This window comes from Zosterops lateralis, assembly GCF_965231275.1.
Source record: "Zosterops lateralis genome assembly, chromosome: 24".
Lineage (NCBI taxonomy): Eukaryota > Metazoa > Chordata > Aves > Passeriformes > Zosteropidae > Zosterops > Zosterops lateralis.
Window position 1 is genome coordinate 6,894,973 of NC_139784.1, and position 26,437 is coordinate 6,921,409.

At 57.9% G+C, this 26,437-nt stretch overlaps 2 protein-coding genes across 2 annotated transcripts in view; both read left to right on the plus strand.

Annotated features, from left to right (window-relative positions):
* The first annotated feature begins 33 nt into the window (after positions 1-33).
* ACE (angiotensin I converting enzyme) lies at positions 34-17,348 on the plus strand. The gene is made up of 25 exons (XM_083877409.1): positions 34-425; positions 3,699-3,866; positions 5,171-5,258; positions 5,501-5,644; positions 5,901-6,092; positions 6,238-6,335; positions 6,849-7,021; positions 7,299-7,522; positions 8,907-9,051; positions 9,360-9,458; positions 9,658-9,780; positions 10,286-10,497; positions 10,993-11,129; positions 11,417-11,575; positions 11,944-12,031; positions 12,237-12,380; positions 12,594-12,785; positions 13,127-13,224; positions 13,499-13,671; positions 14,090-14,313; positions 14,547-14,691; positions 14,897-14,995; positions 15,395-15,517; positions 16,073-16,260; positions 16,475-17,348. The coding sequence occupies exons 1-25, from the start codon at positions 216-218 to the stop codon at positions 16,669-16,671; spliced, it is 3,843 nt and encodes a 1,280-aa protein (XP_083733535.1). The 5' UTR covers positions 34-215; the 3' UTR covers positions 16,672-17,348.
* Positions 17,349-26,212: 8,864 nt separating this feature from the next.
* The window catches only part of KCNH6 (potassium voltage-gated channel subfamily H member 6), a 33,111-nt gene continuing 32,886 nt past the window's right edge, over positions 26,213-26,437 (plus strand). The window contains exon 1 of the mRNA XM_083877718.1: positions 26,213-26,317. Within this exon, the coding sequence (XP_083733844.1) occupies positions 26,242-26,317 (76 nt within the window). The 5' untranslated portion in view covers positions 26,213-26,241. The remainder of the gene's footprint in view (positions 26,318-26,437) is intronic.

Genomic DNA, 26,437 nt, shown 5'->3' on the forward strand with positions numbered 1-26,437 from the left:
CCCTTCCCTCCGGGCAGCGCCGGCAGCCAGAAGGACTTTGCTCCCCCAGGCTCCTCTCTCTTTCCCTGGAGCATCGCAGCCGCCGGAGGGAGAAGGGAATACTCCTCTCTTATCTCCGAGGAGAGGCAGGCTCGGTGGGCAGGGTTTGAGCGAAAGCTGCCGGTTTATAAGGCGCCGGCAGCGGAGGCAAAGCCGTTCTCGGGAGGCACCGAACGATGCCGGGGCTGGGGCTGCTGCTGCTGGGGCTGAGCCTGGCGGGGGCTCTGCAGCCCGGCCTGGAGCCCCCCGAGCGCGACCCCACCGAGGCGGGGGCCCGGCTCTTCGCCAGCGACTACAACAGCACGGCCGAGCTGGTTCTCTTCAGGAGCGTTTTGGCCAGCTGGAATTACAACACCAACCTGACGGAGGAAAACGCCGCTCTGCAGGTGGGTGGGGGGCGATGCCACCACGGGGGTGTCCCCAGCTCTGGGGCCTGGGGGGGCTCGCTGTGGGTCCCTTCCTCCCTGTCTCAGCGCTGCTGTCTCAGCACCTCGGGGTGGCGAACCAGGGATGGGACTTGTAGCCCAGGAGCTGCGGGGTTTTGCCCCAAATTGGTTTTTCAGAGAGACTCTGCCCCAAGAATGACAGCTGTGGTCCCAGAGCAGAATCAAGGTTGTTTTTAGAGGTGATTCCCTCCTCCCAGCACCTTCCACTTTTCATTTCCCCCTTCCCAGGACTGGGCCAGGTGTCAGTGTTGTCCCTGTCCCCGTCCCTGCCTGGTGTCAGCACATCCCAGCGCTCAGGGTTTAGTTTGGGGCAGACACAGGAGCCAAAGTGCACAAACAGCCGGGTGGCACCTGGACTGAGGCTGCCACCTCTTGTCCCTGCGTCCCCAGCCCAGGGGGACAAAGGCAGGGGTGGGAAAGGACCCCGGGCTATGGAGAATTAGACCCCAGCCCAGGTGCCCGCGGGAGGAGCCTCTGCGGGGAGCGGCGCTGGGAGCATCCCACAGGCGTGTGAGCATCCCACAGGCGTGTGAGCATCCCACAGGCGTGTGTGCATCCCACAGGCGTGTGAGCATCCCACAGGCGTTTTCTCAGGGCTTTCCATGTGTCTGCCTTGCATTTAGTGGAGCGGGGAGCCGGGTGTGCTCTGGGCTGGGTGAGCTGCAGCACAGCCCAGGCCAGGGATGGCAGTGCTGCCCTGGTGTGTCCCCAGCCCCAGCTTGGGGTCACTGGGGACAAGTCACCCGGGGTGCATTACAGGTGCAGCCCAGCCCTGACCACGGTGTGCTGAGCCATGCCAGTGTCACACAGGAGCTGCCACACAGAGCCCCCCAGATGCCGTGGGGATGGGAGCACAGCGTGCCCTGTGCAGGAAGGAAATGCATCTTCCTGCGCAGGGGAGAGATCACTGCCAGGTCTGGCCACTGCCAATTTGGCAGGACACTCGAGAGGGCCCCAGGTGCCCCTTCAGCCGTTTTTTGTCAAGCTGACGTGATGTCTGGGCAGGCGCCCAGCTCTAGCTGCAGATGTGGTGGGGCTGGGGATCTTGGGGCAGAGCAGGAACATCCCCAGCTACACCGAGTCGAAAATTAGGGCCAGGAGAGCACCTTGCATGGACTTCTCAAAAAGCATTTCCAGACCAGCTTTCCCCCCCTGCTTTATGTGCTATTAATTGTGTGGGGATCATGTCCAGGAGCTCCCTGCAATGTCAAGGCTCCTAATCCAGCCCAGGTAGGGGAGGGGATCTGAACCCCTGAGATCAGTCCAGGTGTGGTGGGATGGGGAGTCACTGACTGATAAAGGAATAACAGCTGGACCCAGAAGGCTGGATTTGGGGGATCTGGGAGAGCACTGGGCCAGGGAAACCCTATAACACAAGAGGGGCTGAGTCAGGCCACCAGGGTCTGCCACAAAAGGGGACCCTGTGACAAAGGGACATGAGAGGCAGCAGGTCAGAGGCAGGGATGGACAGAGGGATGCTGGACAGACAGATAGATGTACCACCTTTTGTAATCTGGGATTCTGGGCAAGAGGGTGGCAACAGAGCTTGGAGGCTGCTCATGTTTGGGCACAGAACTACTGCAGATGCCTGGGCCAAGACAGCCCCAGTGTCCTGAGCTGCATCCTGAGTCTTCACTGTGCACCCACAAGTGGGGAGGACTGGGGAGGAGGTTTTGGTAGGGAGGCTTTGAGGCTGTGGGTGTCAAGGGGCTTCTGAGCCCCCCACAGGGGCATCCCCTCCAGAGAGACATCCCAGGTGTGGGGGTGAAGGGCCAGGACTGGTGGGCACGGCCACCGAGGGGGTCTCAGGCAGCACTGCTGGCCTCGACTCACTCCACAAGAGCTGCCAGGAGAGTTTATGGTACAATTTGCCTGACCAAACACAGGTGCCTGTTCAAGGAGAAGAAAAAACACAGCTGGACTCTGTTTTCCTCCAGCTCCTCCAGCTCTGCATGGGGTCTGGGAAGGGGTAAAGGTGTCTCCTGTTTGGAGTGGTGATGCAAGAGCAGGGTGTCTGTGGGGCTGGCACATCCTGGCACGCTGAGGGATCGGGGCCAGTTGATACCAGTGATGCTGTGGGGACTGGGATGTCCAAAGGAAGTGGTGGGAGCAGTGCTGGGTGGCCAGAGGCACTTGGCACTTTTGCCATTCCCACCCCCGTGTCCCACAGCTGCGTGGGTATCTGCCCCCAGCTCTGTCACACCACTACTCCCTTCCTTCCCTGCTTCCTCCTGAGGGAATGTGAAAATTAAAATAAACCAGGCGTGTTGGAGCCAGGCTAAAAATGCCACAAGTCACAGCTAATGAGCTCCATAAATCACACCAGGATGGCACATGGACACCGACCAGGCACTCTGCCCTGTCTCACTCCACCTGCACTGGGCCAGGGACAACTCTTAAAAGATCAGAGCTTCCCAAAAATTACAGCTGACACTGATCAGGCTGGGATAAAACCATCTGCAATGCACCCCATCCCAAAACTGCGGCCACAGCTCCAGCTGCCTAAATAACTCCCCACGCTGCTGGCAGCTTACTGCCAGCCCACGGCCCAGGAAGGGAGATCGGGGCTGGAAGGACTTGGAGCACAGTGAGACACCCAAAACTGGGGACTGAGAGCAAATGGGTGAACTCCAGACGTGGCATTTAAAGGCCACAGGGTGCAGACAGCCAACTGGGAAATGTATGGGAATTGAAGTGTACAGACATAGTGAGGACATAGAGGAAGGAGAAGGGTGAATGTGGCACATTTATAGTTATCTTATGGCCTTCTGTGAAAGTGAAAAACAGCAGGGATAGAAATAAAATTAAGCCAGACTTCAGAGTTCCTTCCAAAACCAGGGTCCAGCAGATGTCAAAGCCAGCCCAGGAGCACCCAGACACCCTGACTGTATGGCCCAGACACCCAACCCCAGCATTCCCATCTCATATGAGACCCTAGAGCTCCCCCCAAAACACCCTCACAGGCCACCCTAGTGGACGCTCATGGGGAGCTCCACAGGTGAGCAGGGGTGCAGATTGCTGTGCCAGATGGAAACTGCTGTCTCTATCCTTGGGTGCCACGGGCTGGGGACATCCCTGCCTGTCACCCCATGTCCTGTCACCTCTGACTCCCACAAACCCTCCTGACTTTGCCCCTGGCCCCCAAGTCCTCAGCTGGGTGGTGACATGTCCTGAGGCTGGTCCTGAGCCCCCATGTCCCCTTTCGCCCTGCAGGTCGAGGCATCACTGGAGGAGCAGGAATTCACAGAGCTGTGGGGGAAGAAAGCCAAGGAACTTTATGGTGACAAATTGAATAACTTCAGCGACCCCCAGCTGAGGAAAATCATTGGATCCATCCAGACCTTGGGACCCTCCAATCTACCCCTGGCAATGAGAGAGCGGGTAAGTGAGGTGGCAGCGAAGCCCTGGGCGTGGCTGGGGTGGTGCTGTGAGATGCTTCAGAGGGAATTTTTCACAAGCATCCAGACTCTGCTGCTGATCTGTTGCATTTTGGAGAGTGTCACTGCCTCTACAAAGTGATTGAGGAGAAGATGGGGTGCTATCTTCAGGGGATGTGGGGTGCCTTCTGGCCCTATTAGCCAGTCCTAACCTTCTCTTGGAGCTATCCCAGCAGGAACTGGAGAATTCCTGCTTACACAGAGCAGTCTTGGGCATCACCTGGACACCAGCCGGGTTGTGCCCATGGCTGGAGCCAGCTGTCCCAACCCCTCTGGGCTCATCAGGTATGCAGCCCACTGTAAAGAAGGGCTGATGCAGCCACCCAGCTCCTGAGCCCTCCTAAGATAAGGAATGCTATGCCTTGATGACACCGTTCCTTGGCAGGGACATCAGGACATCCTGAGCCTTCCCCATCAGAGTCTTGAGCTTTCAGAGCAGTTTACCTGAATTTTGATTTCCATGCATGAAAATACTGCCCAGGCTGAGGCTGGCAGCCACTCTGCTCTACGTGAGCCCAGGGATAGGCCCTTCCATCCTGACCCACAGCTCCCTGACTGTCCCAACCATTCCCAGCAAAACCCTGGCAAAGCCTCGTGATGCAATCCCTTCCGGACAACTGTCGGCCCCAGTTCCTTCCAGGAAACCCATCCCTGTCTTCTCCCAGATAACAGATAGTATCATGCCTCCTCCCTGCTCATCAGGCATGTCTCCCCCATCCCTGGGCAACTCTAGCCCACAGCCAGCAATTGTCCCTATCTCCATCCCCTCTGCACAGCTGGAGCAGAGGAATGGGAGTGGAGAGAGGGATAGACCAGAGGAATTTCCTTCCCTGGGAATAGGTTTCCCAGGCATGTTCCAGGAAACCTCCTGTTGCTATTGTTTGCTGTTATTGAAGTTCACAGAAATAAATACCCCTTAACCTCCTGCTTTTCTTCTTCTATTTTTTTTAACCCATTTAGATAAACAGCCTGTGCCACGGCCCTGCTGACAAATAGCTTTATAAACAGCCCCTCTCCAGAGTATGGCTGTGCAGGAATGATTGTCTGTCCCAAAGTGCCTCCCTGCTCCTACCACGCCAAAACCCTGAGTGATAGCACACTTATCTCACCAAAAACATCCTGTATAAACACACCAATCCTTCCCCACATCCATCTGGACACACACTCCAGAGCTGGGAAGCCTGTAGATCCCTCCTTAAGGGCTGTTCCTGTCCCCCTGCTGTCCCAACACCTTTTCCTTTCCTGCAGTACAACACCATCCTGAGTGACATGGACAAAATCTACTCCACGGCCAAGGTGTGCCCATTCAATGGCACCTGCTGGGATCTGGAGCCAGGTATGGTCCCTGTCCCCTTGATCCTGCCAGCTGCTGAGCACCCCATGGCCATGACTTTGTCCTGGTCTCCACATCCTTAGTGGGTTGGGGTTGGCACGTGCCACTCGTGTTGATCAGGATTGTCCCAGTGCGAGGATGAGCACTGGAGCCTGGCGTGGCGGTGGTGGCACCTCTGCAGAGCTGTGGCATGTGCCTCCCTCTCCGGCTGCTTCCTTATGTTCTGCTTGTCCCCTTTGTCCCAGACCTCTCGGACATCATGGCCACCTCCCGCAACTACAAGAAGCTGCTGTACGCCTGGGAGGGGTGGCACAACGCCGCGGGGAACCCGCTGCGCCCCAAGTATGAGGAGTTCGTGCAGTTGAGCAACGAAGCCTATTCGATGGATGGTACAAACCCGGGGGGTCCCCAGCCAGGGGGTGGTCAGGGACCTGGGGTGCAAATCAGGGCTGGGACATTGAGATGCCCTGCTTCTCTCCCCACCCTACATGCAGCCAGGCGTCCAACTTGTATTTCCTAAGTACCAGCACTTTGAGGAAGGAGGAAAAAATCCTGCTGCTAGTCCTTGGTCCCACCTTTTGGGGATGGGTAGTGGGGGCAGCTTTTGGGGTCTGGAGACAGAGGTCTTCCCTGTATCCCTGGTAGGATTCAATGACACAGGCAGCTACTGGCGCTCCTGGTATGACTCAGACTCCTTTGTGGAGGACCTGGAGCGCATCTACAACCAGCTGGAGCCACTCTACCTCAACCTGCACGCCTTCGTCCGGAGGAAGCTGTATGATCACTATGGGCCCAAATACATCAACCTCAGGGGTCCCATCCCTGCTCACCTCCTGGGTAAGACATGAGACTCCCCCAGCCTCTCCCCAGGGGTGCTGGTGGTGTCAGAGGGGCACACACAAGGCCGGAGAGGTCCCCGTTATCACTGTGTTTCTCTTCTGACGTGCCACAAGCTTCTACTCCAGCTATTTTCTCTTCTCAGGGAACATGTGGGCTCAGCAGTGGAACAACATCTATGACCTGATGATCCCCTACCCTGATAAGCCCAACCTCGATGTCACGAGCACCATGGTGCAGCAGGTGATGGGCTGAGGGACTCATTGGGGGGACCAGGGAGAAAAAGCAGGTGTTACCAAGGCTGGCCCATAACATTGACCCCATGGTAGTTGTTTCTCATACTCGTATAGGAGACAGCAGAAAATCCATGTCTGGGAGGGGAAGGGACAAAGAAATGATCTTGCTCCATTTCTGGCAATGACCAAAGAGGCAGCAGGTGGACAAAAGTGGGCAGTGCACTGGCTGGGGGCTGCATTGCTGTGCTCACACCATCACACAGCTCCAAGCACTTCTTGGCTGTCAGTCCTGCTCCCTTCTCCTGCCCCTGCTGAGCTCCAGCACCATTTCTCAGTGCTTTTTAGAGATGTTCACACCAGTTCTGGAGCTAGGCCTCCCCATCACAGAGAGAGGGGCAAGACTTCAGTCCCTGGGAGCAATTCACCTCCTTCCCACAGTCTGGGGGGAGCATTGGAGGCAATGCCCCATGGCACAGGCAGCCCCTTCCTCAGCCATAACCCATTGCCTGCTGCCCACCAGGGCTGGAATGCCACCCACATGTTCCGGGTCTCGGAAGAGTTCTTCACCTCCCTGGGGCTTCTGGAGATGCCCCCTGAATTCTGGAATCACTCCATGCTGGAAAAGCCGACAGATGGGCGGGAGGTGGTGTGTCATGCCTCGGCCTGGGACTTCTACAACCGTAAGGACTTCAGGTCTGTGGGGACACGTAGGGTCCCAGGGCTACAGGGCAAGACCCTCCCCCACCACCCTTGGTGATCACCCTTTTGGGTACCTCAGCCAGGCCATGCAGCCCAATATGGCACTTTCTGAGGCGAGGTCTGGAGTGATATCGGTGCCCTGCCTTCCCCTTCCACTTTCCCTTACCCTGTGGGGTCTTGCCACCCTCTCTGGGAGTCCTTCCCATCAAGGGGGTGCACAGGCAGCCAGGGTCCCTCGCTCAGCTCAGGCAATGCTGTTTTCACGTGGCAGGATCAAGCAGTGCACATCGGTGACCATGGAGCAGCTGTTCACAGTGCACCACGAGATGGGCCACATCCAGTACTACCTGCAATACAAGGACCAGCCCGTGTCCTTCCGCAGCGGGGCCAATCCCGGCTTCCACGAGGCCATCGGCGATGTCCTGTCCCTCTCTGTCTCCACTCCCAGCCACCTCGAGAAAATCGGTCTCCTCAGCAATGCTACTGAGGATGAAGGTATGGCAGCCACCCCGGGGAGTTGGGTGTTCTGGAGGGCTCTGGCACTGCCGGTGGCGGTGGGAAGGGTTTGAGATGTGCCAGGGTGGGTTGCAGTCTGGCAATGCATCCCAGAGCTGCCACAACCCCTTCTCATCTCCATGGGTCCACGCACAACCCCCTCTTGTCTCCATGGGTCCAAGTAGAGCCCTTCTTGGCTCCATCCTCTTCACCCCTGAGGCAGGAGGGATGCTCTCCAGAGCTTGTCTGTGCCTTTCCCTTCACCAACAGAGCCCAAACTGGAAAACAACATTTTTGTGCTTGATTGGCTTTGACCTTTCCAGCATTCCTCCCTCCCTCCCTCCCTCCCTTGACAAGAAGCATCCACCACTGGAGCTCCCAGCGTGGCCCTGTGGAGGTGGCACCAAGCACTGACACGCACAGTCACGAGGGCGGTCGGCGGGTGACATGTCCAGCTGCCGGCCAGCACGGCAGGGCAGGACTTGTCCCTGCAGGCACTGCCCAGCTTGTCAAGAGCCTCATCCTCCCACCCGCCACCCCTCAGCCCACACATCAAAGCAGATGGCGGCAAAGGAAATTGAGCACTCCCAGACCTGCCCCAGGCGGCTGCTTGGTGGAGGAGGGACAGTCCTGGGATCCTCCTGCCGTGTCATTAAATACGTTTTATGACAAGAAAGACATCACAGCAGCCAAGAGCGTTGGGCCAGTGCTGCATAAACACAACAAAGCAGATGGTCTCTGCCTCGAGCTATTGCTACTCGACTTGCCAGCCTTTGGCAGCCAGGCCACCATAGTGATGGCAGCCAACAGCCCATCAGGGCAGTGCTGCCAACCCCTCTCTGACCCCACAGCTTCAGCTGGGTCTCCAGCAGGTCTTTCTCCAAACCCAGGGTCTTCCTTCCCCGGGTTTCCTTGAGGGGAAAAACAGATGTCATCATCCCCTGTGCTCCTTACGATACAGTGGTGACTGTCCTAGAGTTTATTCTGGTTCTGGGTCTAAACTATCAGAACCTTTGCAGTGGTGTGACTGCAGATCAAACTCCTCCAAAGCCCCCCACCTTGAGACCCCAGGAAGAGTTCCACTCACCAAAGACCTTTTAACTCTGAGACCTGGGCTAAGGGCAAGGGGACACCAGACTTGTCACTATCATTGTCTCCTCTCATTAAAAGGCACATGTTGCCCCAGGTAATAACTGTATCTACAGAAGTCTCCTGCATCCTACACAACCTTCTCTGGGAGCAAGGTTACGTGTTGAAATACTATCCCCATTTCTCATCCAGATCTGCCCACCCTCTTGCCCACTAAAATTCTGGTACCTCCAGAATTTTAGTGGTGTCTGTGCAGGGCTCCTTTCCAGCCTGGTTCAGGCTCTGTTTCACGCAGAGAGCAATATCAACTACCTGCTGAAGATGGCCCTGGAGAAGATTGCCTTCCTGCCCTTCGGCTACCTCATCGACCAGTGGCGCTGGAACGTGTTCAGCGGCCGCACGCCGCCAAGCCGCTACAACTACGACTGGTGGTACCTGAGGTAGGGGACGGTCCCCAAGGGTGCATGGGGGTGTGGAAGCTGGGGATGTGCAAGGAAGGGAGGCAGGAAAGAGGAAAGGAAAGAAAAAAAGCATAAAAGTAGCTATGGAGATGGCGGGAGAACAATGGAGAGATGGGTGGGTGAGTAGGATGGAAGGGTAGATGAGTGGATGGATGGATGGATATACATGGAATCGTGCTCTAATTGTGCAGGTTTCTTCAGTACTGTGCCAAGCCTTCCCATTCTTTGACTAGATTCTTCTGATCCCTTATTATTCCCATGCTCATGCTGTTCTCTGTTGTCCACAGAACCAAATATCAGGGTATCTGTGCTCCAGTTTCAAGGAATGAAAGCAACTTTGACCCTGGAGCAAAGTACCACATCCCAGGGAACACTCCTTACATCAGGTAGAGGAAGTGTTGGCAAGGGGACCAAGGTTTGCCGTGCAGTGGGTGGGGGATCACCTCTGTGGGCAGGACCCCGTGAGCTCCTGCTCAAGACACAGAGATCTCCCAACACTTGTGACCACAAATGGTGGGATGGAGCTCTTGGACTTGTCTGCTTCCCCTTGTCCCCAGTTCTGACCTTTGTGGGCTTCCTTGGCAGGTACTTTGTCAGCTTCATCCTCCAGTTCCAGTTCCACAAGGCACTGTGCCAGGCAGCCAACCACAACGGTTCCCTGCACACCTGTGACATCTACAGGTCCAAAGAGGCTGGAGACAAACTCAGGTGAGGACAGAGGAGGGTCAGGAAAATCGCCATGGGCAGATGGGTGCATGGAAGCTGATGGCATGCAAAGGAAGGAAAGAAGAAGGAAAGGAAGGAAAGAAGGAAAAATGAGCTGGAGAAATAGCTTTGCAGATGGATGGATGGATGGATGGATGGATGGATGGATGGATGGATGGATGCATTCATGGATGGAAATGTATGGAAGCACTGGGGTGGGGTGAGTGGTCCTCACCAGAGTATTGCTATTGTCCCAGTCACCAGCTCCCAGCCAGACAAGAGGTCACTAAAGCACAGTTGACTCCTGTTGATTCCCTGGGTATTAAATGCATGAGTGTGTGACAAGGAGTCCTCAGTTCATGCAGGACAGGCAGTGGCTTCCAAGGCAGGCTCATGTCCCACTCAGGAACAGCATCTTCAACCCTTAAGATGCTGAGATTCTATCACTCCTCCTCTCCCTTCCATCCCCTGGCCTCATGCTGGCTCTTGCTGTTCTGCTCCTCCGCAGGGAAGTGTTGAAAGCTGGGTCCTCAAAGTCGTGGCAGGATATCCTCTTCGATCTCACTGGCACAAGTCAGATGGATGCTGGTGCCCTTCTGGAGTATTTCAGCCCTGTCACCAAGTGGCTTCAGGAGCAGAACAACAAGACCAATGAGGAGCTGGGCTGGCCTGACTTTGACTGGCGTCCCCCTATCCCTGAAGGCTACCCTGAAGGCATTGGTAAGGCTGCAGCTCCATCTCAGGTTTGGGGAGGGTCAGGAAGAGGTGCCCCAAGGGACATCATTAATCCACAGGCAGAAGCAGAGGGAGGTCTCTGCTGTGGGTGGGTTGGTCCACATACAAGGAAAGAGAAATACCCAGCTCCAGTGAAGTCCCAGGGGGTGTTGCTTCCCAGGAGGCAGGTGCCTGAAGCTGTGTAGTGATGTCATCAGCCATCAGTGTTGTGAAGTTTCCCTTCTCTGTTCTATCATTTGTGTTCACGTGGTAGAGTCTAGGGCATGCAGCTTGTCCTGTTTTCTGGTCCTCTGCCCAACGGGACACCCCAGCAGGGCACCTCTTCCACCATTTCTTAGCTCAGCCTGCTCCCAGGTTGTGGCATTCCTTCAATGGACCTGCAGTTCTGGGAAAAGCTTTACAATGGCTTCTCTATGGGATAGTGCTCTTGCAACTCTCCTGACCTTCCTTGTCTCTTCCCCCATTTATTTCCTCCTCTAGACAAAATAGCAGATGAGGCACAAGCTAAAGAGTTCTTGTCTGAGTACAACAGGACAGCTGAGGAAGTGTGGAACGCCTACACCGAGGCATCCTGGGCCTACAACACCAACATCACCGACCACAACAAGGAGATCATGGTATGGGAACGACCCTGGGGCTGTGCAGGGAGAACCAAGAGCCAGGGAAGGCAGCTGGTACCCCAGGGCACGTTTCACAGAATCTCTGAAAAGCAGGGAAGCCTCTGACCCTCATAAAGGGATAAGGTTCTCAGCCAGGAGGTGCATTTTCCTTGAAAACCCTCATCATCCAGTGAGGTACCCACAAAGGCAGCTGTGGGGAGGGTGTCAGTCGTGGGATGCCAGGTGGTGTTTCTAGTACTGGCCTGCGTCTTGTCCCTGAAGTAACTCTTCTTCTCTCATTGTAGCTGGAGAAGAATTTGGCCATGTCCAAGCACACCCTGGAGTACGGCATGAAGGCCAGGCAGTTTGACAGCTCTGATTTCCAGGACCAAAGTGTCACCCGCATCCTCAAGAAGCTGAGTGTCATTGAGAGGGCAGCCCTACCTGAGGATGAGCTGAAGGAGGTGAGTGGCAAGAGAGGGTGTCCTTTGCCATCATCCTGTGGGAAGACACAAGTTTCTCTCAAAATTTAAGAAATGCCGCTGGGCAGCCACCATCTGTCTTGAAAAAAAGGTGATAGCTTGGTACCTTCTACACAAAGCCAAAATCCTTGTCTTCAGGTTCCCACCCAAAGGTTGCCTATCCCAGGCTGCAGTGGGGCCTGGATGTTTGGGTGACAATGGCACAGAGCTTGTTGGCCCCAGGCCCTCTTGTATTGACACTGACCTTGGAAGGGACCAGAATAAAACACCTGAAAACCTCAGTGGGCTGGGACATCCTCCAATATCAGGAGCAAGGATAACCAGTTTACATACTCTGATTTCTTTTGCAGTATAACACCATCCTCTCAGATATGGAGACCACGTACAGCGTGGCCAAGGTCTGCAGAGAGAACAAAACCTGTCACCCACTGGATCCTGGTAAGATCTAGCAGGGTGTCCTGCAGGGCATCAGCAGTGGCCCAGAAGGGAGGGATTTTTTTTTTTAATTGGGGCATGAAGAAAGGCAATGAAGGTTCTTTCACCTTCTTCGTGATGGCCCCTGAGCAGCACTTTGGGTATTGAACCATTGCACCCGTTCAGCCCGTCCAACAGCATCACAGTGGCTTCATTTGCTCTCTCTCAGACCTCACAGACATCATGGCCACCTCTCGGGACTATGACGAGCTCCTCTTCGTTTGGAAGGGCTGGCGGGACGCTTCTGGGAAGAAGATGAGGAACAATTACAAGCGATACGTGGAACTGAGCAACAAGGCAGCCGTGCTCAATGGTCAGTGCCCTGCTCCCCCAGAGCCCACCATGGCTCTACCCCCTGTCAGCAGAGGATTGGGCCCTTCATCCAACTGAGGGTCAAAATCCTAAGGGTGTGGAGGTCTCAGTAACTCCCAGGAGAGTTTTGGAAGGGACCTGGAGTGTCTGAAGAGCACAACAGAGTCTTGCCCAAGGACAGTGTCTGACAGCTTCTGCTCTTGCCCTGCCACAGGCTACAAAGACAACGGGGACTACTGGAGATCCCTGTATGAGACACCCACCTTCGAGGAGGATCTGGAGAAGCTGTATCTGCAGCTGCAGCCCCTGTACCTCAACCTACATGCTTATGTACGCCGAGCCCTCTACAAAAAGTATGGTGCAAAGTACATAAACCTGAAGGGTCCCATCCCTGCCCATCTGCTAGGTAAGAGCTCTGCTTGAGCTAAGCTGTGTCTCCCACCAGGTGTGGCTGTCTCTGTGCCACGCCAAGAGTTACAGCTGGTCTCTGTTCAGCTCTGGCTGAAGGGAATATGTCCCCTGGGATGGGTCTCTAGAGGCCAGTCTGCCCAAGGGAAGGGCAGCGCGCTCAGCATGATTTGACCTCTCTTCCATGGATGGGCTCCTGCCTACCTTGCCCTTATGCAGACAGGGCAGGGACCAGGCAAGGCAGGGACCAGGCAGGGTGATCTACCTGTGCAGGAGGAGGGAGTGACTCTCCTCTCCCTGTCTCCCTCCTGACATGTCCCGTCCTTCTGTGCTTCGCAGGCAACATGTGGGCTCAGTCGTGGTCCAACGTTTTCGACCTGGTGATGCCTTTCCCAGATGCCACCAAGGTGGATGCCACCCCAGCCATGAAACAACAGGTCAGTGCTTTTCTCAGCTGCTCTGGGGAAGCCCCTTGGGACCCAGGAACCTTTTGGCTGTTGCCACCACTCATGTTGCCAAATGCTCTAATGCTTTCAAAAAAATCCATGCCTCATCTGTATTCTCCCTACCTTTATATGCCAAGACCTGGATCCAAGTCTAGCTGGCTCCAGGAGATCCCCCTGCCCAGAGCAAGGCTGCCCCTGTCCTCCCATCCTTCCACAGCCCCAGCACCCCCCATTGCCCCTCACCAGGTCTCTGCTCTTTCCCCAGGGCTGGACACCCAAGAAAATGTTTGAAGAGTCGGACCGTTTCTTCACCTCTCTGGGCCTCATCCCAATGCCACAGGAGTTCTGGGACAAGTCCATGATTGAGAAGCCGTCGGATGGGAGGGAGGTGGTGTGTCATGCCTCAGCCTGGGATTTCTACAACCGCAAGGACTTCAGGTGCCCAGGGGGAGTGGGTGGTGGGCACTGCTGACGTGGTGCTGGGGCAGAAAGTGTCTTGTAGAATAAGGGCACGTGGGCTGATGCCACCACAGTATATCTTGCTCTGTGGCTGTTGCACCCCAACGGTGACACTTCCCTTGGTACCCAAGATGCTGGCAGGAGTCCCCATGGTGGATGGAGGGCAATCCATCCTGTCCTGGAGAATGGAAAAGCTGATGGACAGGGGCAGGGTCAGCAGGAGATGCAGGAGGAGGGAGAGACCAACCCAGTGGAGTAGGGCCAGCCTGGCCTAGCATCGGATGTGGGGAGGGGGCACATAGAAAGGAAAAATAGCTCAAGGGGATGTGATGGTTCCCAGAGGTTTTCATGCCACCACTGACCTCCCCTCTTCCCCAACCCTTGTGTCCTGGCCCAGGATCAAGCAGTGCACAGTGGTGAACATGGACGACCTCATCACAGTGCACCACGAGATGGGCCACGTCCAGTACTTCCTGCAGTACAAGGACCAGCCTGTCTCCTTCCGTGACGGGGCCAACCCTGGCTTCCATGAGGCTGTTGGGGATGTCATGGCCTTGTCTGTCTCCACCCCCAAACACCTGCATAGCATCAATCTGCTGGACCAAGTCACGGAAAACGAAGGTGAGCTGGAGGGCCACATAGCGAATTTGGGGATGCTGATGGGAATAGCTGGAAATGCAGATGGTCAGGAGGGGCTGGGCAAGGGTGAAGGGCTCAGGGATATAGATGGTGGCTTTGCATGCATGGAGGGGACAGGATGTGCTGGGAGCACCCTGTTCTGGGGCAGAACGACCCACAGAGGGAGGAGAGGTGGATACAGCACTGTCTTGCTCACGTCTTCACGCCCTGGGCAGAAAGTGATATTAACTACCTGATGAGCATCGCCCTGGACAAAATCGCCTTCCTGCCCTTCGGGTACCTCATGGACCAGTGGCGCTGGAAGGTGTTTGATGGGCGGATCAAGGAGGATGAGTACAACAAGGAGTGGTGGAACCTCAGGTAGGATTGAACTCAGACCCCCTGTCTGGGACAAGGGCCTTGGCCATCATCCCGCTGGGTGTTTTCTCCTTGTGGTCCCGTTGACTGCGATGGGAATGATGGGATACACAACCCCTCCCTCTGTCCTCACACCCCACCATGTTCCTTCCCACTTTACCCCACCTCCTCCTCCCCAAGCTGACCTGACTCTCCCTCTCTCACCCAGGATAAAGTACCAGGGCTTGTGCCCACCAGCACTGAGGTCTGAAGATGATTTTGACCCTGGGGCAAAGTTTCACATCCCTGCCAACGTCCCTTACATTAGGTGAGCCAGCAGGGCTGGGGCACAAGGGACACCACTTGGATATAGAAGCAGGATCCCCAGGTCAGATGCCAGCGATGACACCTTTTTCCATGGCTGGTGATACCATCCTGCATGGGCTGGGCAGCTCCAGAGACCTGGAGCTTCAGAGAAAAAGTCTGGATTTAGGGGAATTTCTTCCTACCCAAGGAAGACAAGCTCATCCACTCTGTGTACAAAAGTATAACACACTACGGGAGAAATGGCCTCAGCAGGTTGAGCTGAGCTGAAGCAGGTGTAGCACCAAAGCCAGTGAAGCTCCTCCAGACTGGCAGGGTGCAACCAGAGAATGAGAGGAGCCACATCTTCTCTTGCACAGGCACTGGTAGGATCCATTCCCATCTCTTCATCCCTCTCCACCAGGTACTTTGTCAGCTTTGTGATCCAGTTCCAGTTCCACCAGGCACTCTGTGACGCAGCCGGGCACACGGGTCCCCTGCACACCTGTGACATCTACCAGTCCCAGGAGGCTGGGAAGCTCTTGGGGTAGGTGTGTGGGCAGGGTAAAGCCAAGGCATCTATTTCCCCAAACACCTTAAAGCCAGCCCAGCAAGAAGGGAGGCAACACAGCCCCTGGTCATCCCTCCCATCCCATACCTGGGGCAGGGACACCTTGGGCTGGGCGCTGGGGCTGTGATTGCAAAAACAGCCACTAGATGGTAGCTGGGCCCCTGGCAGGGGGAAGGCTCCCTCCTCCGCCTCCTCCTCCTCCTCCTCCTCCGCCTCCTCCTCCTCCCAGCCCCCAGTTCCTTAGGGAAAACAACCCCCTTGCTTCAAGAAAAGCACCTGCAAAATTAACCCTTTCACCCAGGGACTGCTCTGCGCCAGGCTGGATTCACTGGAGGGTTTAAATCCATTAAAACCCCTCTTCCCCCCTCCAAGATAAATGTCCTTCTCTGTACCCCAGGCTGGCAGCCCCATGGCTCTGGGGGTTCAGACTGTACCCAGGGATGCTGATACCAAGAGCCCCAAGGGAAAGGGAGGGGCTGGCAGCCAAGAGAGTGATGGAGAACAAACTGGAGTTGATTTCTCCTGCCACAGGGATGCCCTGAAGCTGGGTTTCAGCAAGCCGTGGCCCGAAGCCATGCAGCTCATCACAGGGCAGCCCAACATGTCAGCAGAGGCCCTGATGAGCTACTTCAACCCACTCATGACGTGGCTGGAGAAAGAGAATGAGAAGAATGGGGAGGTCCTGGGCTGGCCTGAGTACAGCTGGACTCCTTACACAGGTAAGCAGGGCTCAGCCACGCACAGCAGGTCCATGACTGGCCAGGGCTCAGCCCCCACCAGCATCAGAATGAAATGGAACTCTCTTGGTGCCCCTTGGCCATCCCAAAAACCACCAAAAGGGTGTTTGGATGCTCCTCGTGGAGCTGGGGCCAAAGGCCATCCAAGGGTGATCCCACATACCACAGCCACGTCTCTCATTTCTCTCTTTTCCAGTCACTCCAGACCAAGAGGACTCCAGCAAAACTGATTTCCTGGGAATGTCCCTGACCAAAAGTCAAGCCACAGCGGGTAGCTGGGTCCTGCTCGCCCTGGCACTCCTCTTCCTGATCACCACCATCTTCTTCGGTGTCAAGTTCTTCTCAGCCAGGAGAAAGGCCTTCAAATCCAGCTCGGAAATGGAACTGAAATAAGGCAGCCACCAGCTGGGCAACACGGACAGGGTGCAAGCATGGACACTTGGCCAGGCTGGCAGCCATGCCATGGGAAGCCATGGGTTTTCCACAACCCAGGATTCCTCTCTCCTATCAGGTCAGACATTCCTTTCCACTATGCAAGAGCCAGGGCAGAGAAGAGCTATTTATTTGTCAATGTCTGAATCAGGGGAAAGAGAAGTTGGGGCTCCGGCAGGCACGGAGCCGTCACCAGCTGCCCCCTGTGCCCAGGGCTGGGGCTGGTCCAGCCTGGTCACCCACCAGCCCATTCTGACCTGTGGGCAAAGCCACGGAGACTTGAGTGACAGAGGGCAGTCTGGGGAGGGATGGAGCACATCCTGGTTTGCCTGCTGCCAGGCTGTTGGCTTGCATGGATGAAAAATAAACCTGTGTCTTGTCACCCTTCGAGTGAGCAGCGGCTCAGCTTCTCCTTGCGTGTGGGCTGGGGGCTCTCAGGCAGGAGAGCTGCCACCCCATGTGGGCTGGGGGCTCTCAGGCAGGAGAGCTGCCACCCCAGCCCGGTGTGAACACAAATCCCTGGGGACCAGCCTGGCTTTGGGGTGACAGAACTGCAGCACCCATCTTCCCCCGTCTGAGAGATCAGCATCCCTTTGCAGCATCTCCATCCCTTTGCAGCATCTCCATCCCTTTGCAGCATCTCCATCCTCCCCTGAAGCGCGGCTCCCGGCCTGAGGGAGGGGCTGAATCGGGGCCAGGAATCCCCAAAGTCCAGACATGAACTCTTTAAGTGCTTGGGGGGGTCACCAAGCCGGGCTGGGACAAGGCTGGAGCTCACCAGTGCTGAGACTCAGCACTCAGTGACACATTTACATAAGAGCCGGGGAGGGGGGTCCAAGGTCAGCGATCCCTCCTGCCCTCCAGCTCCTGATTATCTTGGGATCAGCCGTGCTTGAGGCCCACCCGTCCTCCCCCCTCCCCGTCCTGCCCGTCCCCGGCCTCGTCTTTTCTTCTGCTTCTGTAAATAAAACTTCCTATTTGTTCTGCAGTGATTAGGTGCAAAACTAATCCCAGGCTGGGGATTATTGCAGCCTTAAAGAGCCGTGATCTGCTGCGGGCCGGAGCAGGAGGGGAAATGAGGGGATGTGGATGATGCAGCCGCCCCTCTCCCATCCATCCATCCATCCCTCTGCCCTCGGTCCTGTCACACCCGGGGAAACTGAGGCTGGGGAGCGGCTTGTGGCACCTGGCAGACGAGCAGGAGGCAGGTGTCTGCCCGCCCACGCTCGGGGGTTTGTTTGTTTTCCATCCTCCTCCAGCACAGGGCGCACACGGGGAGGTGGCACCTGGACCGTTCCTCTTTCTGTCCCGGTCCCCAAACCCTGGAGCAGCATCCCCAGAGCCCAATGCCCTTCCCTCGCCACATCCTGCTGCATCTGCTTTATATCCCGGCACACCAGGCTCCCTCCTCGCCCCCTTCCCGGCAGAGCACAGACCTGGCACGGTGAGAGCTGAGTTGGAAGCCAAGTGTATTTTCAGCCTGTGAAAGTGTATTTTCAACCTGCAGCCCGGTGCAGGTGTGTGCTCCATCCAGCTCAGCGCCTCACTGGGTAATTTTGAGGCTCCTTGGCTCCTTTTTTTGCCCCGTTAGTGGAGGAAAAGAGGTCTCCAAGATCATCAAGATCCTGCAAGTTTCATGAAAATTGCTTTCTGGGGGAGAGGATTTAAAAAAAAAAAAAAAATTAAAAATAAAAAATAAAAAAGCCACACTGAAGGCTGTCACTCAGAGACTGCAACACACACTCAGCATTGGCCAGACACCAGGGAAGGCACAGAGGAGCTGAATTTGTCCTACCACGGGCACGAGGGGGGATGATGGGGGCACTGAGCTGTGACAACCCAGGCCCACCAGCCACGCAGGTAGAAATTTCCCATCTTTCCTAACACATGCAGAAGACACGGGCAGACACCAGGCTCCTTCAGCACAGCTCCAGGCTCTGGGCAGCAGGTGGGATTGGACACCAGCCAACCTTCCACGCAGGGCCAAGGTCCACACGGCAGATGGGATGGGGTTGGACACCAGGCTACCCTCAACACAGGTGCAAAGGTCACCCAGGAGATGGGGCTGAACACAAGGTTGTGCCCGGTCCAGCCCAGGGAGAGGCTGAAAGTCCCACCTTGAGCTCAAGTGGAGCTTCTTGGCTGAGATGGGGTGGTCTGGGTGAAACTTTTGAGGGCAGGGAGGGCTGGCTGGCGCCCCGAGGGCTCTGCCAAGCCAGCAGCAGTGTTTTACAAGACAGCTTTAAAGCGAGGATGATTTCCCTTCCCCGTTGTGATAACATCTGGAGAGATTTTGCTGCCTTCTGGCTCCTGCATCATGCTTGCAGCTGAAATTAGGAGGCTCAGCGAAATCACTCCCTAAGGAGGAGAAAAAAAAAAGAAATGTAAAAGCAGAAAAAAAGGAGGAGATTCCCCCTCAATTCACAGAACTCCTAGAGGGGAGCTCAGGAGGCTGTGGGTACCAGGACTTGGGGGGCTGCTTTGCACCCCCCCCCTGCTTGCACATGGAGCTTCCAGAGAGATTTGCTTTAAATCACACGGATACAAAGCAATAAACACTCTGGGGTTCCCTTCACCAGCACAAAGACCCTTTGGACATCAGAGAAACCCATTTTTTTTCAGATTTTTAGGTCTGCAATCCCTCGCAGGAAGGTGGCTGGGGATTCCCACACCCCATGGCCCCTTGGTGCCGGTGGGGCCTGGCCAAGCCAGGTCTATTCTTAGCCGACGGGTGGCCAGGCAGGAGCAGAGAGGGTGCACAGGGCTGCGTTCCTCACATTCCCCTTCCCCGGGGACAAGGAGTGCCTGGAAATACACAGCCACAGCTTGGCAGCAGCTGGGGGCCATCAGAAGGGGCCACCGTGGGCAGAGGAGAGGGATGAGGTGGTGTTGGGGGGGGGTCTCAGGGGACAGCAGGATTGTGGAGCTGTGGTAGGGGCTGGGAAAGCTCCATCCCTGCAGCTCCCTGGCTGCAGCCCCTGTGAGCTCTGCTCAGCACCATCCTTCCCTCCCCACTGCTCTAGCAGGGCTGAGGGGCGTAAAGGAGAATTTGGGGGTGAGGGGCAAGACCCCATATCCCACCCCCCAAGCAAGTTCAGACTCCCCCCAGCCCCATGGCTTAGCTGGAATTCACTATCAGTGGGGACAGGGCCAAATCCAAAAAACCAAATGACACCTCCACCTTCCCAATGTCCATCCTTGATGGGAGGTGTCACCCACACCTGTGGCTGGAGGCACTGCTCCCATCCTGACCAGGGGATGCATCCAGGGCTGCCAGCTGGGCTGACTGCCTCCCCAGCCCCACAGGGTCCCCACCCTGCATGGGCACCATGGCCCTGTCTCGGGGTGCCTCAGCAGCAGAACCCCAAAGCAGGCTCTGCCCATGTCCCACTGCTGGTGGGGAACTGTCCCCACCCCTGGGGGTTCCCCCCTGAGCTGACACTGTCCCACTGAGGCATCCCAGGTGACAGGGAGAGAATCGTCCCACACCAAAAGTGCTGGAAACTTGGCACTTGGCTCCTCTCCCCCTTTTCCCAGGAGAGTTTCCAGTTAGAAACTGGCAGCACCCCCTTCCCATGGCTGCATCCTGCCTGTCCCTGCTCTTCCCTGCAGCATCACGAGTTATTGCAGCCCGCAGGCCCCATCCATCCTCCTGGCAGGTGAGTCACGAGCCTGCCCCGTGCCTCAGTTTCCCCTGCTGTGCAGTGAGGACAGGCAGGGTGCCAGGGGAATGTTCATGGACTGAGCAGGCCACGTCCCAGAGCAGAGTGTCCGTGGCTTTTCCTGCCACTTTACAAGTGGGAAGTGTCTTTGTCAGGAAACAATGTCCGTGACTTGGTTTAATGTCGCTGAGTCCTTTCCAGATTTGCAGTCTCCCAGGGCTGGGAAGGCCCAGGCTGATGAGGGTTCAATTTGGCTGCACATTTTTACCCTTGATTTGGGTTTTTGTTTCATACTTAACAACTACACAATGTGGCGGCGAGAGCCTGAAAAAAATACGTCAGGATTTGGAGTGGTGAGGCAGAGAAAGGAGCCAGAACAAGGAGCATCCTTCCACCTGCAAAATAAATTTACAGCCCCAGTTCCTCCCTCCCAAGTCACATCCGTAGAGCATCTTCCAAAAGTAAAGGGCAAAGCAGGGGCATGAGCCGTGCCAGGCAGAAGGACACCCGAGAGTGTCTGGGGACAGCCCTGATGGCTGGAATCAGCTTTGGGGGCCATGAAAGCTCTGCCTCTCCCTCCCCAGCTGTGTTTGCAGTGTGGCTCTAATTACAGAAATATGGAGAAATGTCGCGTCTGGGTTGGCAAACATTTCTCCTGGCAAGCGCCAGCCGACAGCTGCCACGCTGGGATCCAAGTGGGCTCCCATCCCCTCCATCCCACACCTCCCACCCCAAATCCGTACCCCATTAAGGCTCCATCTCCTTCCCCAATGTGCCTGTGCCTGCCCAGGGCAGCCCTTCGCTGAGTAGGTGATAATTTCCTGCCCAGATTATAAATCCCTGCACTCCCAGGAACAGGGAGGGGGAGGAAACCCTTGGGAAGCACCCAGGTCTCCTTTGCCCTTGGAAACCAGGTAGTTTCCCACTGATTCCCCAGGGTGTGGGAAGGAAGGAAAAAAAAAAAGAAAAAAAAAAGGGGGCGGGGGGGCGGGGGGAAAGGAGTAAAACCTCAAAAACATTCAGTGAGGAGGAAGAGGAGGAGGAGGGGGGAGAAGTAGAACTGAGTGAGGGAGGAGGAGGAGGAGAGCAGGGCAGAGAGAGAGAGAGGATTACTGTTCAGTTAAATTAGAGGGAGCCCTTCAGCTGACTTGAACAGCAGGAGAATTTGCCCAAAGACCCCAATTTTTCCAATTTGGGATAAAATGTAAGCATGGGATTAACTACAAGCATATGCTTAAAACCCAGGGAATTGAAAGAAGTCCGGGCATAAAGTGCTCCAAAGAGGGCAGGGAGGCAGGGCATGGGCTGGCAGCTGCAGGGCAGGGATGACCTGGCTCCACAGGGATGCACTGAGGGGACTGGGGAGCTCTGAGGGGACTGGAAGAACCAGGGTTGCACTGGGAGGCTCCTGGAGCTTAGTGAATAATAACCTGAAAGAGAATGACATGACTCAACTCCATATGCAAGGGCTGTGTGGGGAGGAGGGCTGGGGAGAGAAGCTCTTCCACCTTTGGTTGGAAAAAAGTGGGTTAAAAAGGGGCCCCAGTGCTGTGCCTGGAGCAGGACAAGCCTTTCTGGGGTCATTGCACAGAGGGGCTGGGGAGATGGGGGCTGTGCCCTGCCCCATGCCCAGGGCTGTGCTGGTGCCCAATGCCCAGGGCTGTGTCCTGCCCCATGCCCAGAGCTGTGCCCTGCCCCATGCCCAGAGCTGTGTCCTGCCCCATGCCCAGGGCTGTGCTCTGCCCCATGCCCAGAGCTGTGCTGGTGCCCCATGCCCAGAGCTGTGCCCTGCCCCATGTCCAGAGCTGTGCCCTGCCCCATGCCCAGATCTGTGCCCTGCCCCATGTCCAGATCTGTGCCCTGCCCCATGTCCAGAGCTGTGCTCTGCCCCATGCCCAGAGCTGTGCCCTGCCCCATGCCCAGAGCTGTGCCCTGCCCCATGCCCAGGGCTGTGCTGGTGCCCCATGCCCAGAGCTGTGCCCTGCCCCATGCCCAGAGCTGTGCTGGTGCCCCATGCCCAGAGCTGTGCCCTGCCCCATGCCCAGAGCTGTGCCCTGCCCCATGTCCAGAGCTGTGCCCTGCCCCATGTCCAGGGCTGTGCCCTGCCCCATGCCCAGAGCTGTGCCCTGCCCCATGCCCAGAGCTGTGCTGGTGCCCCATGCCCAGAGCTGTGCCCTGCCCCATGTCCAGAGCTGTGCTGGTGCCCCATGTCCAGAGCTGTGCTGGTGCCCCATGCCCAGAGCTGTGCCCTGCCCCATGTCCAGAGCTGTGCCCTGCCCCATGTCCAGGGCTGTGCCCTGCCCCATGCCCAGAGCTGTGCTGGTGCCCCATGCCCAGAGCTGTGCCCTGCCCCATGCCCAGAGCTGTGCTGGTGCCCCATGCCCAGAGCTGTGCCCTGCCCCATGCCCAGAGCTGTGCTGGTGCCCCATGCCCAGAGCTGTGCCCTGCCCCATGCCCAGAGCTGTGCCCTGCCCCATGTCCAGAGCTGTGCCCTGCCCCATGCCCAGAGCTGTGCCCTTCCCCATGCCCAGGGCTATGCTGGTCCCCCACACCCCACCCTGGGGACCCCCCCAGAAGGACTCTGAGCCGGCACGTGCCCTTTCCGTCAGACACATCCCTGTCCACGTGACGTGTCCGTGAACATCCCGGACTGATTTATGGGATGAGAGGAGGGCAGGAGGCCAACCTTAAATCCTGACTGCCTGGTGATTAATAATCATAATTACTATCATATTAGCTGGAGTAGTAATAGTTTGCTTTCCCCCTGCAGAAGTGGTCATCCAGGAATCTCGGAGAGGTTTTACCAGGCCAAGTGACCAATGTCCCTTGTTTTCTAAAGGAAATTGCGGCACAGAGCTGTCTCCCTTGAGTCACACAGTATATCAACAAGAAAACAGAGAAGGCAGGAGTCTGGACTCTGTGTCCCTCTCCCTCCCCCATGCTATTAAGCTGCATCTGTGTAATATAGAGCAAAACATCCTCCACGACTCGCAGTAAATCACGGCAGAGGCAGTGTGCAGAGTGGATGGGGGGAGATAATGGGTTTTTCACCCTCTTCAACAATAGAACAAGTTTTCCTGCGTTAGGGAAGGCTGACTTCTCTGAGACATGGAGATAAAAACAGCACCGAGGCTCTGAAATGGGCCTGGAAAGGGCACCTGCCTCACCCACTTGCACTGCTGGCCCAGGGACAGGAGGCAACCAGGGCAAACCCTGCTGTGGGTCAAGTGCCCCACTGGCGTGGCCTGGTCCACACGGGCATTGCTGAGGTGCATTGGAATATTAATTGAAAATCCCAGCAAAACACTTCTGCTGATGATAATGGACCATAATCCTCTTAGACCAATTTCATGCCTGAAAAACCATGCATAACAAAATAATAATAATAGAAAGCCCCTCAGTGGACACTGTCCTTAGCAGTGGACACAGGAGGAGAGGGTCGGACAGAGCAGATTTCCCAGGAGGGAAAGGGAGCTGGTCCCCTTGGCCTCCACCCCCAGGGTGGGCTGGAGAAGAGCTGAATTGGCTCTGAGCATTGCTACAGCAGTGCAGCTTCAGCCTGGGGCCCTGATGTCCCACAGAGAGCTGGGGACCCACCAGGGCCCCCCTGTGCTCTACATGGGGCTTTCTGTGACCCCAGAACCCCCCGTGCTCTACATGGGGCTTTCTGTGACCCCAGAACCCCCCGTGCTCTACATGGGGCTTTCTGTGACCCCAGAACCCCCCGTGCTCTACATGGGGCTTTCTGTGACCCCAGAACCCCCCGTGCTCTACATGGGGCTTTCTGTGACCCCAGAACGGCCCATGGGGCTTTCTGTGACCCCAGAACCCCCCCGTGCTCTACATGGGGCTTTCTGTGACCCCAGAACCCCGGAACCTCCTGTGTTCTCATGTCCACCAGAGCTCCCAGAACGCCCTGGACTTTCCATGTCCCTCAGAGTTCTCAGGGCTCTCGGAATGCTCCACGTTCCTCCAGGATTCTGTGTGTCCGCAGAGCCAGGCGGGGTCATCCCATGCCGAGGCCCCCCAAAGGAGCAGCCGGTGCCCCCTCCCTCCCTCCCGCCCGCCCCGCGCGCCCCTTCAGCACCACCCGGGCTGGACAGCGCCGGTTCGGGGCCCCGCGGCACCGGCACCCCCCGAGCACCGGTACCCCCGGGACATGGGCACCCCGGGCACCCCGGGCACCCCGGGCACCCCCGACCCCTCTGCAACACCCTGACCTGCTCCTGGGAACTTCAGGGATCTCTGGGAGCGCCCTGACCTCCTCCGGGGCACCCGCCGGCATTGCCAACATCCCGACAAAGCCCCCCGTCCCCCTTCCCCTGCGCCCCATTTCACCCCCCGGCACTCCCCCCTCGGTCCCCTTGCACTGACGGGCCTCCTCTGCCCTGCTGCCCCCCTGCGCCCCCTCCCCAGCACCCCCTCCCCTGCTCCTGCCCCCCTCGCCCCCTCCCCAGCACCCTCTGCCCTGCTCCTGCACCCCCTCCCCAGCACCCTCTGCCCTGCTCCTGCACCCACAGACATTCCCCTCCAACCCCTGCCCCCCGCAGCACCCCCTCCTCTGCCTCTGCACCTCTGCATCTCCTCCTCCCCCGCAGCGCTCCCTGCACCTCAGCCCCCCCTGCACGCCCCCCTGCACCCTCCCCTCCCACCCCTGCACCCCGGCACCCCCTGCTCTGCCCCCCCTGCCCCCCTGCCCCCCGGCACCCCCTGCTCTGCCCCCCCTGCCCCCCTGCCCCCCGGCACCCCCTGCTCTGCCCCCTGCCCTCCGGCACCCCCTCCCCTCGCCCCTCCTGGCCCCCGGCACCCCCTGCTCTGCCCCCCCTGCCCCCCTGCTCTGCCCCCCCGGCACCCCCTGCCCTGCCCCCCCTGCACCCCCTGCTCTGCCGCCCCCAGCGCTCCTCATCGCTCCCTCCTCCAGCCTCCTCCTTCCCCATCCCCACCCGCCAGCTCCCGGCGCTTCTCCTCCAGCGCCCCTTCCCTCCCCGCCCCGTCCTCCAGCGCCCCCAGACCCCTCAGCTGCGCTCCCACCAAATCCCCAGCACGACCCGCAGTTCCAACCCTCCGGGACATCCTCTGCCGGCCCCCCAAGGACCCCCTCCCCAGCTGCTCCGAGCGCCCCCCATCCCATCCCATCCCATCCCATCCCATCCCATCCCATCCCATCCCATCCCATCCCATCCCATCCCATCCCATCCCATCCCATCCCCGTGGGAAATCCCCGTCCTCCTCTCAATCACTGCCCGTCCCAGCGCCCCAAATCCTCCTTCACCTCTGAGCGCCCCCTGCCCCAGCCCCTGCAGGACCCCCCTCCCCTCAGCGCCCACCTGCGCCCCCTCCCCGCCCGGAGCATCCCCTCCCTCCCTCCCTCCTGCGGGGCCGGTGCCGGGGGGGCCGTGCGGGGGTCGGGGGAGCTCCGAGGGGTCCGGGGGAGCTCCAGGGGGGTCCGGGGGAGCCCCGGGGGGTCCGGGGGAGCTCCAGGGGGGTCCGGGGGAGCCCCGGGGGGTCCGGGGGAGCTCCAGGGGGGTCCGGGGGAGCCCCGGGGGCTGCGCTCTCCCCTCCGGCAGCTGTTGCTGCTGAACCGGCCGGGGCAGCGGTGACTAAGCACTTTGGGGATTTCTACTCTTATTATTTTATTCTATTATTTTCTCCCGCTTCCAAGCGGGTCCTCCCCCCCTCCCCTCCCCTCCCCTCCCCCTCCCATCCTCATCCCCCGCCCGGGGCCGGGCGCGGCGGGGCGGGCGGGCGGAGGGGTTCCCCCTTCCGGCCACCGGGAGCACGGGAGCCCCGGCCCGGCCCCGCTCCAGAGCTCGGCCGGCGCTGGGGTGAGGCGGAGCGGGGCCGAGCCGGGCCGGGCCGGGCCGGGGCGATGCCGGTGCGCCGGGGCCATGTGGCCCCCCAAAACACCTACCTGGACACCATCATCCGCAAATTTGAAGGACAAAGTGAGTACTGCACCCTCCGCTCCCCCCCCCCGCAGCCGGGGCCGCCCCCCAAGTCCGAAACACGGCAGGGAGAGGAGGGGGAGGCAGGACGGGGGTCCCGGGGAGCCCCTGAGACCGCCC

Coding starts and splice junctions, on each gene's coding strand:
- ACE (XM_083877409.1), top strand. CDS start 216: ATGCCGGGGCTGGGGCTGCTGCTGCTGGGGCTGAGCCTGGCGGGGGCT. Junction 6,093..6,237: donor CATCCCTGCTCACCTCCTGG/GTAAGACATGAG, acceptor TTCTCTTCTCAG/GGAACATGTGGGCTCAGCAG. Junction 14,314..14,546: donor CCAAGTCACGGAAAACGAAG/GTGAGCTGGAGG, acceptor CGCCCTGGGCAG/AAAGTGATATTAACTACCTG.